This window comes from Convolutriloba macropyga, chromosome 1 (assembly GCF_964194025.1).
Source record: "Convolutriloba macropyga chromosome 1, txConMacr16.3, whole genome shotgun sequence".
Taxonomy (NCBI): Eukaryota; Metazoa; Xenacoelomorpha; order Acoela; family Convolutidae; genus Convolutriloba; species Convolutriloba macropyga.
The window spans coordinates 5,271,919-5,291,167 of NC_134468.1; the positions used below are offsets into that span (position 1 = coordinate 5,271,919).

The 19,249-nt window shown below is 34.9% G+C and overlaps 1 protein-coding gene across 1 annotated transcript; it reads left to right on the top strand.

Annotated features, from left to right (window-relative positions):
- Positions 1 to 360: 360 nt before the first annotated feature.
- On the top strand, positions 361 to 17,857 carry LOC142344481 (uncharacterized). Its single transcript, XM_075396148.1, has 5 exons — positions 361 to 496; positions 4,121 to 4,350; positions 7,597 to 8,069; positions 17,014 to 17,083; positions 17,391 to 17,857. The coding sequence occupies exons 2-5, from the start codon at positions 4,136 to 4,138 to the stop codon at positions 17,677 to 17,679; spliced, it is 1,047 nt and encodes a 348-aa protein (XP_075252263.1). The 5' UTR covers positions 361 to 496; positions 4,121 to 4,135; the 3' UTR covers positions 17,680 to 17,857.
- Positions 17,858 to 19,249: the final 1,392 nt, after the last annotated feature.

The following is a 19,249-nucleotide window of genomic DNA, read 5'->3' on the forward strand; positions in this document are numbered from 1 at the left end:
CTCTAGTTTTAATTTGTTCAAAGATTTTTTTGCGCACATAAGCATGTGCTGCTGGGAAAACTATTGATATTCGGATCATTAGTTAATTATTTCTTTGGATTGTAAATCGGTACTTTGTCCTCCTACTTTGTACTTCGGTCCTGCTGTGTTTTAAATCAATTTAAAACTTTATAGAGGTGTTTTTGATGTCTTCTTTTTGAAACAACCCTTTATTCATATATCAGCAAAACTAGTTCAATTAATTTCTACATCATGAACAACAACACAAGCAGTAGTCTCAGTTAATGTCACTGCTGAACAGGAAATCACAATCTGAACAAACTGCCATAGGAACACCAACTATTCAAATAAACAACAACAACAAGATTAATATCAACGTGCACAAAATAAACTCAAACGCAAACATGCCTTGCGTTGATCGTCATACAAACATCAACCTTTAATACATTGCAATTGAATTTACGTTATTCTGGTCTAGCGTCTGTCATAGTAACACGTAACTCATTTTCTCTATTAGTTATTTTTGATAGTATCCGCTGACTTTTTTGTGCAGCCAGTGTCTTCCACAACAAATTCATCATCAAGTGGAAAGAAATAAGAGATAGGCATCCCTCCCCTCACTTTATACGGGGAAACAGCTATACTGGGGGACAGAAACAGTTACCAGAGCCAAATCACTGGAGCTCTAGAGTAAAAATCACTGGAGCTCTAGAGTAAAAATCACTGGAGCTCTATAGTAAAAATCACTGGAGCTCTAGAGTAAAAATCACTGGAGCTCTAGAGTAAAAATCACTGGAGCTCTAGAGTAAAAATCACTGGAGCTCTAGAGTAAAAATCACTGGAGCTCCAGAGTAAAAATCACTGGAGCTCTAGAGTAAAAATCACTGGAGCTCTAAAGTAAAAATCACTGGAGCTCTAGAGTAAAAATCACTGGAGCTCTAGAGTAAAAATCACTGGAGCTCTAGAGTAAAAATCACTGGAGCTCTAAAGTAAAAACCAACAAGGAGGCCCGGTAATGCGCGTTCGCACATTATGTTCCGACTCCGCTCAAAAAAGTTTTTGAAATTATTGTCAACCAAATGAAGACAAGAAAGAAAAAGTTCAAAGATTCGCATGACGCTCAATGCACTATAGGAGATAAAAAATAACTCATTAGCCTAACGGTGATACCTGCCGTTAAGGAGAGTAAAAGGCAAGACAAACAACAATTAAAATGAAACAACAAGCTTTACTTGAAAAAAAATGCAAACTCTCTTTGCTCAGACTACGCTAAAAGGTGACAGGAATAGAATATCAAAACTAATAAATCTCAAAGAAATGTTTATTTTTTAAAACAAGTTTTGTAAAAACGACAAAACATAAATATCATGCATTTTCAACTAAAATTGAATAGATTAACTTTTTGCTGTTTAGGAAGACGATTGGATAGGTTAATAGTGAGACAAGGTCAACAGACAAAGTCAAATCGGTGTTGAACCTCCAATAAATTTTTTCCGTGAAATCATAATGTAAAATCATTGACCTTCATTTGCAAATAAGTTTGACCTGTCAGCAACTAATTATTGATTTGAAATCGTTTTGGCCTGTAACTAACACCAAAAAGCAAAACAATACATTGAAAACAATTACATTGCCTTATTACTACCTGAATAATTTTTTAACTCGGTTACATGACCTCTACTGGTTTTGCAAATGCCGCCTGTCCATTTACACAAAAGATTTTTCAAATATTTCCGAAATATTTCGTTCGACTAATAATCACTATATCAGAAATATGTGATGACTTTTAAAAAAAATTTTGTTACTTTAGCAAAAACATCTTTATGTATCGACTGACAGCATTAAATAGTTCTTCTTAGCTCATTAGATAGTTAATTCGACATTTGATTGAGTATACTTAGCTTTCAGACTGAAATAAAAAATAAGTGCTAGCAAAACTGAAAATTTAATTCAAGAATTATAAAAACAAAATGTCGGAGCCTCCGAAACCATGAGTTTTACTCAGAAAAATACAATCGTTTTTCATCGAATTCACTTTAACAAAAGCAGGACCTCGTTTTATTAAAAAAATTTCCAACGAAAACAGATTTGTTGTAAAGAGAGATAAAAAGAAATTTCTTTAAAAAATAAACAATGCAGTACCAAAATACAATCCGAATACTTTTTCAATCCGAAAATCAACAATGAGACCAAAACAGGCCACTGCGGGTCATTTATTAAAAACGCAATTCTTTTAAATAATTCCGCAAAACACTTTTCTCCTGGACAAATAAGCACATTTAATAACCATTTTTATGGAAAAAGAAGAGAAACAGTTGAATTGTCGAAACTTTAATTGGAAGTTAGCCAAAACAATTAGATAAAGCAGCTTATTTTCCTATTTAGCTAAACTTTTTCATTAAACTTAATACCACTGGGACTCTCTTTAGTTGTTGTTTAACTTTTTCTATTAAACATTGACAAAACTTAAGCAAAACTTGCAAAAGTATGACGAACACAACGAAGATTGGTTATCATTCACAAAACGATAAACATTTGTAACTATTCGTTAAAAGCATAAATAAAAAATTGTCCTCAATTTGGAATTTTACGCTAACAATATTTCTAATGAAACCGCACATTACTCTGTAATGATGACTATATCGAAATATATTGAACAAAAAAAAACAGTTGAGAATATAGTTCCTCCCTCACTCCAAGTGGGTCGAAACAATTATTGACTCACTAGCAACTATAGGGAAGCACTCTACAATAATACAATCAGAGTACAAATTCACCGGCAAATTCACAGCAGTCATACTTTGCTGAGAGCACTTTTAATTCACTATTTATGAAACCTTGGAAACAAGCATTGAGCCTGGTCAAATTTAAGTCCAAACTAATTTTCCTTAAAAATATTTTTAACTCCACATTTATTGAGGCTTTTTAATAAGAGATTTGGCAAAAACAACTTCTTGTTTTAGGCTAGTTTTTTTCCACCCAGATTTTTCAACTTTCAAATATGAAAAAATAACTGAAATCCCCATAGGAGTCACTGAACCCATTTTTTCTTGCATGTGTAGCTGTTTTTAAAAAAACAGCCTGACGCAAAGAAAAAAACTCAACAAAGGTCCAAAAATGGCGAACGTGGCTGTTGAATTAGCATTTCTTTTGAGGCAAAAGATTTTCCTACCATTCGAGATTTCTAATGCTATTTGGAGTACACGAGTTGTCTTCCATCTATATCAATAGTACCCAGGTTGAGGTCCCCGACGGAAGCGAAAATGTCCAGACCGTCTCAGAGGGAAAGTTCCCATGTCCATACCGTCCCAGACGGGAAGTGCGTTCGTGTCCAGGCTTTCGTGCGTTAGCCAGATTTCCGTGCGTTCAGCAGATTTTCGTGCGTTCATGTCCAGATTTTTGTGCGTTCATCAAACTTTCGTGTGTTCATTTTAAGACTTTCCTGCATTCATGTCCAGACTTTAGTGCGTTCACCAGAATTTCGTGCGTTGGTGTGCAGGCCCTCGTGTGTTCATGTCCAGACTTTTGTGCTTTCACGAGAATTTCGTACATTCATGTCCCGAATTTCAAGCGTACATGTCCACCAGACTTTCGTTCGTTTATGTTCAGACTTTTGTGCGTTTTTCGATGTTTCTGGACTATGTAATTTTGAACGCACGACGCCCCCCTCGAACGTTCATCTTCGCTCTGGACAACCTTGCTTCCGTCTGGGACCTCTACCTGCATAAGTTGATGAAAAATATATCTGATTTGCGCCGAATAATGCGTTTTAACGCAGATAAATGTTTAAACGGCTCGAGAGAAATCAGAAATTTCTTGATCGAGTGAATTGACTGTTGACGAAATTTCTTCAATTTGTGCAAATACGTCAAAACACGGATTCGCTTTCAATTTTATATGCAGTTTCGACTTCTGTTGAGTATATTGATTTGGGCCATGGCGGGGGGGGGGGGGGGTGGGGTTGTAGTTGCTCAAAAATCCTTCCATTGCAACCCCACAGTTACATCATTAGCCAGCCCCCTTCAAGTTACATACCCCCTACCTGGCGTACAACAAAATTGGAGGGCATTCAGGGAGGGCATGGGTCCCAGTTATTTATGAACGCCGCGATTGTTTTAAGGAGTAATTTGTGACCATGTGTCTGTGTGGTAACCAGAAGATGTGGCTGACCAGCTGGTGGATTCTGTCTCTCCTCAACGGACTGGTTCTCTTTTTCGCCTATGTAGATGGCAACTGGATGTACAGGGTTCATTGGAATGAGGCCATAAAACAGTCCAGAGACCCGGAGGAGGAGAGCATCTATATCAAGAGCAACATCTACATACACAAAGCAGAGCTCAGTCTGGACTGGTAAGCGAGTGACAGAAAAGAAGAACACCAGCATACTTTTTTTCACATCATGAAAAAAAATTTTAGCGGAAAATTGTTGTTTCGACCTCACTTCATAGGGGAGGGGAGGGTAGGAACTAAATGCTGGTTATTTGTTAGTCAATTATGTTACTATATTTATCAACATTTCCAACTGTTTGACTAATACTGAAGTGATGTCCAAGCTAATATTGGTCTCAGCGTGGTTCTCCAGAACAAAATGGATATTTATTTGGATTATTACGGCTATTTCTTATTTTAGAGCAATTTTTCGCGTGCCATTTTACTTATGTAAAAGGAGGCACGTGCTAAAAACTGTTATTTTGAAACACCAAGTCGTAATGTTTACTATAGAGATGTAATTCAATGGCTAGGAAATGGATGACTTTTTCACGGTAGCAAAAGAAGATTTGTGAAGCAAATCTCACGAACATTTCAACTGTTGCCAGGGAGTAACACTGGGCAAAGGGTAGCCCAGGCATATCATGCCAAAGGAAATTTAACCCAACAACAACAACAATGGCGTCAATGAAGCAAGCTGATTAGTCCGGCCATAGCACCACCAACACTACACATTCAATATTAACTGAGGGCGGAACACCGCACAACTTATATTTTCGTTTCTTTTCACGTGGTTTACGAAATCCAATAAAACTGCGCTTGTTTTCATGGCGCATAGAGGCTGTTTTCTGAATTGCCTTGAATTACTCAAAATTTTGTTGACATTAAATCGGTTTTCATTATTTTTTTGTAGTTTTTATCCACTTTTTGGTCAGTGTGATGCTGCGTTTTTAGATATCACTTTCTTTCTGTTCATCTCTGTCAATTAAGAATTAATCAGAAACTAAATAACAAATGGTTAACTATTTTTGAAGGTGGTGTATCTTTGATTAAATTGGTGGATTATAGAAGCAATAAGGTTATAGCCCTGCTGGTTCCTGCGGATAAGGTTCCGATCCTGATGATTATAATCAGCAGGATGGGACAATGTGCCAACGCACATCAGCAATTGTTCTAGGCAAATTCTATTCTATCTTCTTATTCTTTGTTGCGCCAGTCCTTGAATTCTAGACAATATACCGTGGCCGCAACTGTTCACATAGCGATATTCAATCAATTCTGCATAAATCACTTTATTTAAAGTTATTATTACCCGGGTCGAGTTTACAACGCTTTTAACAACTGCACCTATCAATGGTGCACTGCAAACTTTTGAACAATTTTTGCTTTTTAGCCATTGAAATTTTACTTTTAACGCTAGCTCTTGCTAGTGGTGAAGTCTTTTTCTTTCACCGGAAAGTGGTGAACCTAAAGGTGTCAAAGGAAAATGATGTTGCAGTGGGAGGGGGGATGGTTTAAGTTCTGCCGACGAGGAATTTAAAAGAGTTCAGTTAAATGCAGAAAATTCCGACAAAATGTCACCGTTAAAAATTTTACCACAATTTTTTGCTAAAGTTCACAGTTATAACCCACCGAGCTTTCAAATTTTTTCGCCTTCTTCAAGCCGTCTTCATGAAAGATGCAGGTCACATGAGCTGAAATTGTTGTTTCTCACCGCTATTCACCGCAAACGTTTCAAAGTTTCTGTGCAAAAACCCCGACACTGATAAGGCAGGAGAAAAAAATCTGACAATCTTTTTTATCAAGGACAGTAGATAAAGCAAAGTTAAAGTACAAAAAGAGCGAAATAGGGGCATAATCTGTACCCTATAGGTTTTTCTCGAAAAAAGGAACTGTTTTGAGGTTGTCTGCTCGCCAAAGAACTGCTCCAAAAATTTCTTAGAGAGCAAAATAATGACATTGATAAAAATCGAACATAGAGCAAAACATTATTCTTATAAGCAACTGTAACGTGAAATAGTTGAAATAAAGGAAAGCGGAACAAAATATTTTTGGTTAACGTGAAAATTTTGTAGAATAAACATTCACTGTTCTCTTCTATTGACAAAGCACTGTTCTAGATGACAACAAAGCAAAATTTGTTTGTGATGCTGCAATTTTCGGTGAATTTTTGGCAGAACTGACTTCTCTAAGCTGTGGAAAGTCCACTGTGAGAGAACAGAAAAAACATCTAACTATAGAAACTAACAACACTGATTAATCTATCGTATATTTTCAGCCCTAATAGAGAAAAGTAAAAGGATTCACAAAACTGAGTTTGAAAAAATGCAGGTTTTTTTGAGAACATTGCCCAGTCTTTGCAATTATATGCAACCCAGAGTTTTCTCAATTGAAGCACAAAAAATCAACAACTAACGAGCATTCGAATAAAAATTAGAACAAACGTTTGAAGGAAGATTAGATTGGAAAATTTTTTTTACACAAAAAAAATTAATCCACCTTGCCTAAAAATTTTTTTGATTAATTTTTTTCCGACTCATATAAATTACGGGCGGGCTGGATTAAAGGCTTGCTTGCATCTCTCTTCTAAATGTCATAAGCCGCTTCAGCACGCAATATTGCAGCTACAAATATTTCCGTTTTTAAAACAAAAAGCAAGGTTCTTTAAAATTATGTAAAGTAAAATAATTCGCTTCTTTCTAGTGCTACTCTTATTAATAAAAGAGGCATACCTATAATAATTTTATTAAAACGAAATTCTTTTTTTGGGTGCTAGAAATCTAAAATATTGTCCAAGTTAGAATATTGTCCAAGTTGTCCAAGTTTTGTTTATCAGCGTTTTGGTCTCGTAGAATTTTTTTCAAAAAAAAACATCTAAAACAAATTTAATTTTGTGCATGTTACGACCTTTTGTTCCAATCAACCATCTAAAATTGGAAGAATTCCATTAATACTTAGAATACGTAGTTTTGAGCTTTCCGAAAGAGTTTTGTTTCTAAGTATGCACAATTGGTGTGATCACAAACTTTGCGTCTCAAAATTTAAAGCTTTAAATATGTTTCATTTGCATATTTGGATTCAAGCCTATGCAGTAGATGTTGCAATCAATTTAAAACAAATAAAACATGTACAAAAATTAAAAAAGAATAGCTAGTCCCATAGAGTTGAAACCCGAGCGGAAAAAGCACTACCAATACGAACTGCTGATATCTGCATGTTTCAAGTTTGAACTTTGTTTGGAGCGTGGCAACTTTCTGAGGTTAACTATTTCCGCAAACTTATACCTCTATGTTTTGTTAATTGCTTTTAAGGGAGCGAAATAAATATAAAAGAGACAAAATTGGTCCGTGAATTCTCTTTGCTCTGTGAGATGCTCTTGGTTTTCAGGAAATACGAGAATCTGAACGGATCGGTTGCTCTTCAATACAGAAACTGGGACCTCCTCTTCACAGATCCAGACAGTCCTTACTGGCGAGTGGCTCTCATTGCAATGTTGGTCGCACTTCCTTTGTGCGCACTTCTCACCTTCTTGCTCCTCCCTCTTCTCTTCTTCTTCGCTGGCTGTCCAATTTGTTCAGTCCAGAAACAGAGGAAAATATACACCCCTTTCAAAACAGCATGTCAAAGCGTGGGTTTATGTATACTCTTTCTAACGATAGTAGTCATTGTGTGTTTTGGAGTTGGCGTGGACAACCCGATGACGTCAGGGAATAAGTATCTGGACTATCTCTTTTACTGCAGAGACCCAAAACCGTTCCAGCCAGACTTGTGTGGGTTTGGCGGTGGTTATATTACGGCTGTATGCGCGCTTTTCTTGCAAATTTTCACAAGGAATCTTTTTATTACAACAAATTTTTGCTGCAGAATTTTTTTGCGATTTTATTTTTATTAACATTGCGATGAACATGCATTAATTATTTCAGGAGATCAAAATTAGCTAAAAGACAGACTTTTTTGTTTTTTTTTCTAGATTTTTTTTAGATTTTGGCACGCAAAGCTTGTTTTTCTTGAAAAAGATTTTTTAGTTCAAAAAAAGTGTTTGGTCAAAATCTGTCTGGATAAACACCAATTGTGCTTAAAACAATAATATCTGATATATCGATTAAAAAAGTCTATTTTATTAGTATTGATCAGTGAAATCCTTAAAGCATCTAATCGGCGCTCGAGCCATTTTTGCGTTAAACTTTTGCTTATCGTATTTATATCAATTGAAGCCATTATTGAAGCTTTTCGAAGTCATAAAAATTCTTATATTGATTTAAAAGCAATAAAAACCAAGCACATCCATTCACGTGCAACAAGGAGGCGCAAAAATTTATATCGAACTACAATTTTTCCAACCAATTCTATTATCGTTTGTTTTTGAAATGTAAATTATAAAATAAAATATAATATAGAATATAATAAAAAACTCTTGAAAAATAAATCAACAGATGCAACCAACCACTCACTCATTTTTATTACGTTATTATTTTTCATTTCTTTTCCAGTTTTTCTCCTCTCGAGAAAAAAAAAGTTAATTGAATTATCACAACATGAAGAAAACAACCACAAATTACATATGAAAAATATGCGTCTCAGCAGGAACTGGGGATAAAAACTAAACCATACAACAAACAAATTTGTGACATTAGTGTTTTTTAATTAAAATGAATTTTTCTGTTTTGTCTGGTTCTCATTATTGCAAGAACAGAAAAAAGCTTTTCTAATTCTAGAATTCTTTTTGTACTTCATTTAATTATTTAAATTGCATCTCCTAATAATTTATCAAAACTAGAATTTTATTGATCATTTTAATTTTCCGACGAAAAACAAACCCACAAAAGTTGCTAGTGGAAATTTCATTAGGTTGCAAAACGTAAAATTTGGTCGAATAAATATACTTGACTTTGTAATCATTATCTGCGCCCATATTTTAAGATTAGGCTTATGATTGTGTGTGGACAAAACTGAAGTAGGAAAAACTAGTTCGAATTCATGATAATGTTTAAGGAAGAAAGGTCATTTCGAGAAATTTTCTACCCATAACAGTTTTCCATTGCAAATAAAGATCCCATCACCTACCTACACAACCGCTCATATAACCCTTCCCCCTCCCCCACTCCCCTCTTACCTACCCTTCTACATACTCCCCACCAACAATCCACACCCTCAAACTAAAAAGGGCATCTGCTTAAATGTTAAATGCACTATGGTTCTATGGGACCAAATCACTATGGTTCTATTAGGCATTAATTTTTTTTCTCTTTGGTGCTTCCCGTACAGGCAGTAATTTTTCTATTTCAGAATTTCTATTGAACAATTCCTCTAGAAGTTTCCGGTATTCTACTTTCTCTGTTTTCCTATGAGTTCTCAATGGCTTAATTTACGGCCAATTAATCCAAGCATAAAGTTTTTCCAAGTGCGCATTCAAAAACTTTTTTCTCGTTCATCTATTGTGCAAAACATGTGATGCAGTGTCACATTTAGCCTTTTTTGTTTTGCTTCTTTACACTTCCTAAAAATTTTCTTATCTAAAGGGAATGTGAAAAAGAACAAGACAGAAATGATTACTATAGATTTCTTCATATTCGTGCGAGTTTGGCCTAAGTGTGCAAAATGTTCTCAAAAAAGGTCCAAATATGATCGAAGCTGCCACTAATGGTTTTTTCGCCAAAATTGAATCAAATTTATACCTTTTCTGAACAAAAATTACACATTTGTCACCCTTGCTAAAAATAATCGATTCAGTCAAAAAAGAGCTGTTTTTATTGAGTACTAAGCGCAAGTATTGAATGAAACAACTAGATGCCATTTTCTGACGAAATGTCACATTAAACAATTTTGATTCTCGTTGTTTTTGGTCACTCTAAATTTGTTTGTCCTCGTCAAACAAATCGCACAAAGCTTCACTGCGGTGATATTTATTTGATCAATAGATCTTAAAGTTTGAGAGAAATGTTTTATGGAACAGGTTGTCTCATTTAGAAAGTTGGAGTATTATAATAAGTTACCAACTACATGTTCCTAAACGAAACTGAAATCTTCCTGCCGTCCAAGAAGTCGCGGCCTTGGCTGACATTAGCGATACCTATGGCCAGAAAGAGCTCTAAACTGGACAATTTTGTTTAAAATGGCCGGAACTTCTCTATTAAATGACTCCAATTTTGCAAATGTTCAATTTTGGAATATCTGCCATATTATGTTATGCACCAATAAATAAAAATGCCAGACATTTGAAAAAATATCCAAAAATTGGAACAATGTAAAAAATTAAACATAACCAGAATTTAATAGTACTTCAAACTGCTCTGATTAAAATACAGCAAATTCTTTATGTTGCCTTTTTGTCCTAGTGTAACATTAGAAGCTTCCACTGGTTACAAATTTTGAATAAAATTAGTAAATATTCTACTATTTTTTTACTATCTCCACTGCATCGTAAAAGCCATCTCTAAAAATCCGCTCCAACAAAACGGCAGTAGTTGAACTTTTAGCTCATTAGCTATTTTTGTTGAAAATAGGTTTTTTTATTCTCGTAGACGCATACAATGAAGATCATTGTCAGTCAACAAAAATGAGATTAAAAGCTAATTGTAATAATTCCTACTTGAAAAGACCGAACAAAAACGACAAAAATTTTCCATTTCTTCGGTTTCAAACGCAAGATAGCTTTGGTTAGTTAGATTTTTTCGGTATTGTCAGTTTCAAACAAAAGGAAACAAATTACTGAAATTTTTGTTAAGCTTGCTCAAATAACTAATTAAACGAAAATAAATTTCTTTGTTTTTTTTAAATCAAAAAATTAATTGTTGAACATTGATAAAAATTCTGTAGACATTCACAATTTTTTACATTCACTGAGTTCTGGCATACTTTCTCGTAGTTTACAAACATTTTTCTTAAAGTTTTGATTGTTGGTTACGTTTGGAACAGAACATGCCGGCCATTCCTGTTCGTTCTGCTGGATTAATCTGCTTTTAAGACCCAGAATGTTAAAGTTCCGGGTATTTCCCTCAACGATACGGAATCTCTCTTAAATTGAAAAACGACTATGCCGAATCTTTCTTAAGTTTGAAAAACCACAATATCAAATCTCTCTTATATTTAAAACGGAACAAAAACGACGATGTCGACAAAAATATTTAAGAACTCTATTGGATTTTGGCTTGAATAGGACGACGATACCGTTGATTTCTTGTGTTTAAAAACCAAAAATATCTCAACTTAGTTTTAACTATATTTTAATTCGGTTTCTTTTAACAACAGGGATTTTTTTTGATAAAGTGCGTACCAGCAGAAGAAACGCAAAGCAAAATTTAAGAAAAAACCTAACATTCAAAACTCATAGGTCAGGTAAATTCAAAATTAAATGTTCTCGATCAAAAATTTAAGCAGAAACATGATTACTGATATATTCATAAAATCAAATGAGGGCATTCGAGATCACGCAAAACTTAAGAAATTACAATCCAGTTACGAAAAAATCAATGAAAATGTCGATTTGGTAAACGGAAAAATTTCCAGCGAAACCAATTACAGGAAAAACTAATAGATCTTCATTTTTTTCAGCAAGTTTTGACTGAGAGTAATTAGGCATATCCGTGCACCAGAATTGCAACCAGCACGCACGCAGCACGAAACAGTAACGGAACAATCGCACAACCCAAAGGGACCCCTTTCTCACGTTTTTAGTAGGAAGCGTTCAGATTACCTTAATTTGTGAAGTTGACTTTGCGGTATTAAAATGCTATCCTGTCATTACAGATAAGAAGTCGGAAATTTTCATGCATTTTTCATGCTCTTCTGACATGGATATAATATTTTAGTTTTATCGAAAACTTCAAAATTCCTTGTTGTACTGGAACTATGCAGAAGATTCTGAAGAGTTTTTTTGTTTTTTTGGGGGCATAATGACCTCTTTTTTATGTAAACATGCTTTTTCAGTTTTGATTTTACATGTTAAAATTGAAATACGGATGTTCATTACTAAATTGAACTGGTTGATGAGTCCGGGGGAACAACCCTGTCATTTTGCCCTGTAATATATTGCTCATAACTTTTTCCTTCCCGGAACGAGATGTCACCGCTAAGAATCGCCAAAAGATGTAAGATTTGCGATGATTTTAATTTAAAAGTGTACAATTTTCGCTCAATACGATAAAGAGCGGTGATAAAAACTCTTATGCGGTGAATTTTTTGTCAATGCTAATGCAGTGGAAAGAAAATCATCGGTAAAAATCGCAGCAAAATCGCAGCAGAATCTCTCTTAAATTGAAAAACGACTATGCCGAATCTTTCTTAAGTTTGAAAACCACAATATCAAATCTCTCTTATATTTAAAACGGAACAAAAACGACGATGTCGACAAAAGTATTTAAGAACTCTATTGGATTTTGGCTTGAATAGGACGACGATACCGTTGATTTCTTATGTTTAAAAACCAAAAATATCTCAACTTAGTTTTAACTATCTTTAAATTCGGTTTCTTTTAGCAACAGGGATTTTTTTGATAAAGTGCATACCAGCAGAAGAAACGTAATGCAAAATTTAAGAAAAAACCTAACATTCAAAACTCATAGGTCAGGTAAATTCAAAATTAAATGTTCTCGATCAAAAATTTAAGCAGAAACATGATTACTGATATATTCATAAAATCAAATGAGGGCATTCGAGATCACGCAAAACTTAAGAAATTACAATCCAGTTATGAAAAAATCAATGAAAATGTCGATTTGGTAAACGGAAAAATTTCCAGCGAAACCAATTACAGGAAAAACTAATAGATCTTCATTTTTTTCAGCAAGTTTTGACTGAGAGTAATTAGGCATATCCGTGCACCAGAATTGCAACCAGCACGCACGCAGCACGAAACAGTAACGGAACAATCGCACAACCCAAAGGGACCCCTTTCTCACGTTTTCAGTAGGAAGCGTTCAGATTACCTTAATTTGTGAAGTTGACTTTGCGGTATTAAAATGCTATCCTGTCATTACAGATAAGAAGTCGGAAATTTTCATGCATTTTTCATGCTCTTCTGACATGGATATAATATTTTAGTTTTATCGAAAACTTCAAAATTCCTTGTTGTACTGGAACTATGCAGAAGATTCTGAAGAGTTTTTTTTGTTTTTTTGGGGGCATAATGACCTCTTTTTTATGTAAAAATGCTTTTTCAGTTTTGATTTTACATGTTAAAAATGAAATACGGATGTTCATTACTAAAGTGAACTGGTTGATGAGTCCGGGGGAACAACCCTGTCATTTTGCCCTGTAATATATTGCTCATAACTGTTTCCTTCCCGGAACGAGATGTCACCGCTAAGAATCGCCAAAAGATGTAAGATTTGCGTTGATTTTAATTAAAAGTGTACAATTTTCGCTCAATACGATAAAGAGCGGTGATAAAAACTCTTATGCGGTGAATTTTTTGTCAATGCTAATGCAGTGGAAAGAAAATCATCAGTAAAAATCGCAGCAAAATTTTTATTTTAACTGCATCCCATTGGTAGCGGTGAGTTTTTTCATCGCTTAAGCGGTGAAAATAAAAAACTCACCGCTGAGAACCGCAATTTGTACAAAATTACAGCTCATTTGTTTTTCATAACATTTAATGAATCTGATTTAAATTCACAAGAAATATCATTGCAGTAAGTGAGAGAAAAAAAATGTTGACATGCAGGAGAGGAGAGTTTCGAACCAGTCTAAGACAGTTTTTTTCGTTATTTGCGGTGAACACGGGGAAAATAGATATTTCACCGCTAAATACCGCAAAAATTCACCTTTTTATCCTAATTCATCACACAAAGATGCGGACATTTTTAATTTCTCCCTCTGTTTGGCACTTTTAGCAGCGAGAAAACAACAGTCGGAATGACTAATAGAATGTGAAACCTGATTACATGTTGCTGAGCAAATGAGTACAAAGAGAAAGCTCTGACTTGAGAAACAATTAAGAATGATTGGTCATGTAATTGTCAAAATTACAATTGTTGTTAACAGCACTTCGTTGATAAATTATTGAATGATGTACACTCATGTTGCCAAGCAGACAGTATCAGCAAAACCTGCGCCATATTTTACAAAAAAGCTGAAGTGTTTTAAAAGATTGTGACTCATCAAACTGACGTCAACAGCACTACAACAAAAACCACAGACTTATTGAACTGGAAAAAACTAGAGATAAAAGAGGTGACAAAAGTTTTTCTGACATATGTTAAAGAATATGGTTAATTAATTATTGACTTGACAATCAGAAAAATGTTTTTTATATATTTAGTTTTGACCAAAAAAGATCCTGTAATAAAAAAACCTGAAAACGTCAAAATTTCTTGTTGCACTGGAACTATGCTGAAGATTCTGAAGAGTTTTTTTTGTTTTTTGGAGCATAATGACCTCTTTTTTATTCAAACATGCTTTTTCAGTTTTGACTTTACATGTTAAATTTGAAATATAGATGTTCAGTACTAAAGTGAACTTGTTAATGAGTCTGGGGGAACAACCCTGTATTTTTGCCCTGTATTATATTGCTTATAACCGTTTCCTTGTTTCCTTTCCCGGGAAGAGATGTCACCACTAAGAATCGCCAAAATATGTGAGATTTGCGGTTAATTTAATTAAGAAATGTAAGATTTGCGCTCAATGCGATAAAGAGCGGTGATAAAGAACTATTATGCGGTGAATATTTTTTCAATGCTAAAGCAGTGGAAAAAACATCACCAGTAAAAATCGCAGCGAAATTTTTATTTTAACTGCATCCCATTGGTAGCGGTGAATTTTTTTTATCGCTTAAGCGGTGAGAATAACAAAGTCACCGCTAAAAATTGCAAATCTTCCAAAATTACAGCTCATTTGTTTTTCATAACGTTTCTTTAATCTGATTTAACTTCACAAGAAATATCATTGCAGTAAGTGAGAGAAAAATAAGAAAAAGTTGACATGCAGGAGGGGGGAGAGCTTCGAACCACTGTAAGACAGTTCTTTTCGTTATTTGCGGTGAATGCGGTGAAAATAGATTTCTCACCGCTAAAAACCGCAAACCTTACAAAAATTCACTTTTTCTCCGCTTTCATCGCACAAAGATGCGGGCATTTTTAAGGTTGAAGAAAGTTTTTTTAATGCTTTTCACCGCTATTTTTACCATATTTTTTTCACCAAACCTCGACTCTAAAGCTTCTTAGATACCTCTGTGAATTAGACTTGCGTTCTCAATTTTCTTCTGTTTGCCACTTTTAACAGCGAGAAAACATCAGTCGGAATCACTAATAGAATGTGAAACTTGATTACATATGTTTGAGCAAATAAGTACAAAGAGAAGCTCTGCCGTGTGAAATAATTAAAAATGATTGGTCATGTAATTGTCAAGTTTACAAATGAGGTTAACAGCACTTCGTTGATAAATTATTGGAGGATGTACAGCCACGTTGCCAAGCAGACAGTATCAGAAAAACTTGCGCCATATTTTAAAAAAAAGCTACCTTGTTTTAAAAGATATCGATACATCAAACTGACGTCAATAGCACTACATCAAAAACCACAGACTTAGTCAACTGGAAAAAAATAACATAGGTGACAATTTTTTATTTGACATATGGTAAAGCATATGGGTAATTAATATATGTTTTCAAAATCAGAAAAATGTTTTTTTTTGTTAATTTAGTCTGTTTTGACCAATAAAAAGATCTTGTAATAATAAAATCCTGAAAACTTCACAGTTCTGTGTTGCACTGGAACTATGCTGAAGATTCTGAAGAGTTTTTTTTTTGGGGGGGGGCATAATGACCTCTTTTTTATGTAAACATGCTTTTTCAGTTTTGATTTTACATTTTAATATTGAAATACGGATGTTCAATACTAAAGTGAACTGGTTGATGAGTCCGGGGAACAACCCCGTCATTTTGCCCTGTAGTATATTGCTGATAACCGTTTCCTTCCTGGGACGAGATGTCACCGCTAAGAATCGCCAAAATGTGTGAGATTTGCGGTGAATTTAATTAAGAAATGTAAGATTTGCGCTCAATGCGTAAAAACGCGGTGATAAAAAATTTTTATGCGGTGAATTTTTTTTTTCAAAGCTAATGCAGTGGAAGAAAAGTCACCAGTAAAAATTGCAGCGAAATTTTTATTTTAACTAAATCCCATTGGTAGCGGTGAATTTTTTTCATCGCTTAAGCGGTGAAAATAAAAAATTCACCGCTAAAAACCGCAAATGTTACAAAATTAAAGCTCATTTGTTTTTCATAACGTTTCTTGAATCTGATTTAATTTCACAAGAAATATCCTTGCAGTAAGTGAGAGAAAAATAAGAAAATGTTGACATGCAGGAGAGGGGAGTTTCGAACCGCTGTACGGCAGTTTTTGTTCGTTACTTGCGGTGAATGCGGTGAAAATAGAATTTTCACTGCTAAAAACCGCAAACCTTACAAAAATTCACCTTTTTCTCCGCATTCATCGCACAAAGATGCGGGCATTTTTAAGGTTGAAGAAAGTTTTTTTAATGCTTTTAACCGCTAATCTTTCCTTATTTTGTTCACCAAACCTCGACCCGGGTTGACAGCATGCTGTGAAAGCCAGTCCGTCAAAAGTTGCACTCGAAGGTAGGTAAAGATATAACAGCCTGTCTTTGTACTGGTGTTCTTTACAACCTCTGTGAATTAGACTGACGCTCACAATTTTCATCTGTTTGGCACTTTCAACAGCGAGAAAACATCGGTCGAAATCACGATCATTGAATGTGAAACCTGCGATTACTGATGTTTGAACAAATAAGTACAAAGAGAAAACTCGGCTGTGATAAACAATTAAGATTGATTGGTCATGTAATAGTCAAATTCAGAATTGTTGAGAACAAAATTTTGAAGAGAAATTATTGGAGGATGTACAGCGATGTTGCCAAGTAGACACTATTGGTAAAGCTTGCGCCATATTTCAGAATAACGCTACATTGTTTTAAAAGATATTGAAACATCAGACTGACGCAAAGAGCGCTAAAAACCACAGACTTATTCAACTGGAGAAAAAAATAATAGAGATAATAGAGGTGACAAATTTTTTTCTGACATATGGTAAAGCATATGGGTAATTAATTATTGACTTAAAAAATCAGAAAAATGTTTTTTTTTGTATATTTAGACTGTTTTTTTTTCAATTTGCTACATCAAACTTATTTTAACGATAAAAAGATTCCACTGAATCGAATGCAGTATTGTGTCTCTCGCCGAATGTTGCTGCAACTTGGATCCAATCAGACATGAGCCAAACAAGGGCGGGCCGAGACAGAGCCAATTTTGGGATCAAATAGCCAACAGTAATGACCCCAGGGTACGACTACTGGCTGACAGGCTCCGACAACTGCCAGGTAGAATGTCTCAGTGGCCGGAGAACTTCCGAAAGTCAGTTAGGAGGAAAAGCCAGGCCGCATTTAACGCCAGAGGATCGTATGACATGAGCGAAGCTCAAGGAGAAACTGATTTTGTAGAGGAACCATGTTAAATTTAATTTTTTTACAAAAAATTACAATAGTTTAAGTCTATTTATTTGCTATCTGAACATCGATGAACCAAACTTTTGATCGTGTTGCTTATTTTGCTGTTTTACAAATTAGTTCATCAAATAATAGTAGATCAAAAATTGTAAAACGATCATTAACTGTTAACTTGTTTATTTTTTATTTTGAATTTTACAACGGTCTCTGGGGAAAATTATACTAAACTTTTTTTGTTGAAATGCAAGCCAGTGTAGATTTAAATATTAAAGTGAAACCAAAAAAGGCTGGACTCATGGATGTCGACCAATAATCGGTATGAGAAAATGGTGTTCGAAATATTTTGGTTAAGAGAAGACTGTAGGTCGACGTATGAAGTCTTTGGGTCGATGATATTATTGGTCTAGGTCATTAAATTCTAAGGTTGGGAAAGTCCCCCCACCTCGACTTTGTCATTCTTTCTATGTCATGGCAAATCTCGCTACAGGGAAAAAGGAAAAACATACCTTGCAGCTTCTCGTATAATTTTCTAGGAGTCCAACATTAATAAGAGTTAACTTATGAAAAAAAAAACGTTCAAAGATTTCACATTTTTCGATCAGGGTTTCGAAAACAGATGAACAAAACCACTGATCAAATAGTGGCAAGCAGAACTCTTTTCTCATTGTTGCATGGAATCTTGGTTTCAATTCAGAGTAGCGAAAAACGAATAATTTGAAAATATTAATAATTAATGACTTGGTTCTTAATAAATTCCTGATGATCATTTTACTCCTCTTAGTTTCAGTCTAAAAAACAGAGAGAAAGGTAGCAGCTGCTTGTTATAAATTGAGACAGCTCTTGAAACTAAAAGTACCAGCTCTCCCTGTTTTTAAAGAAAACTATCATTTCTTTGTATCTTCTGTTCCGGCACGGAAACCCAAACTGAAAACGGGAGAGGTTTGATATACATCAGAGCTAGAAGCAAGCAAACAATGAACTTCTTGGTCGAGAAATAGTGTCAGTGACTTTCCCAGGTTGAGGTGACCTCTGATCAGACCGTGCCAGACGAAAGTAACCTCTGATCAGACCATCCCAGACCAAAGTATCCTCTGATCAGACTAAAGTGCGCTCGAAACACCGTGTGCGCTCTAAGTGCGCTCGAAACACTCTCTGATCAGACCTTTCCAGACGGAAAGGACCTCTGATCAGACCAAAATCAGACCATTGTCCAGACGATTGTGCGACCATGGCCCATACCAAACCCATATACATTAGTGCATATTTCGAACTCAATGGATGAATTTAGACAGCTTTCCATATAAAACATCGTATTCAACAGTTAAACAAAATTTCATTGTAAGGGGACTGGCATGTCCTATCAGCTGTACCCTCTTGTTTCTGATCCACATCGTCCAGACGATTATGCGCTCAAAATCACTTGTGATCAGACAAATGTGCGCTCAAAAGTTACTCCTGATCAGACTATTGTGCGCTTGAAATCACCTCACCGCACGAATTTTGTTATAATATATTCTTTTCATGCAAAATGATGTTTGCATTATTAAATTCATCTAAAGAAAAGACCATTCTAAAAGT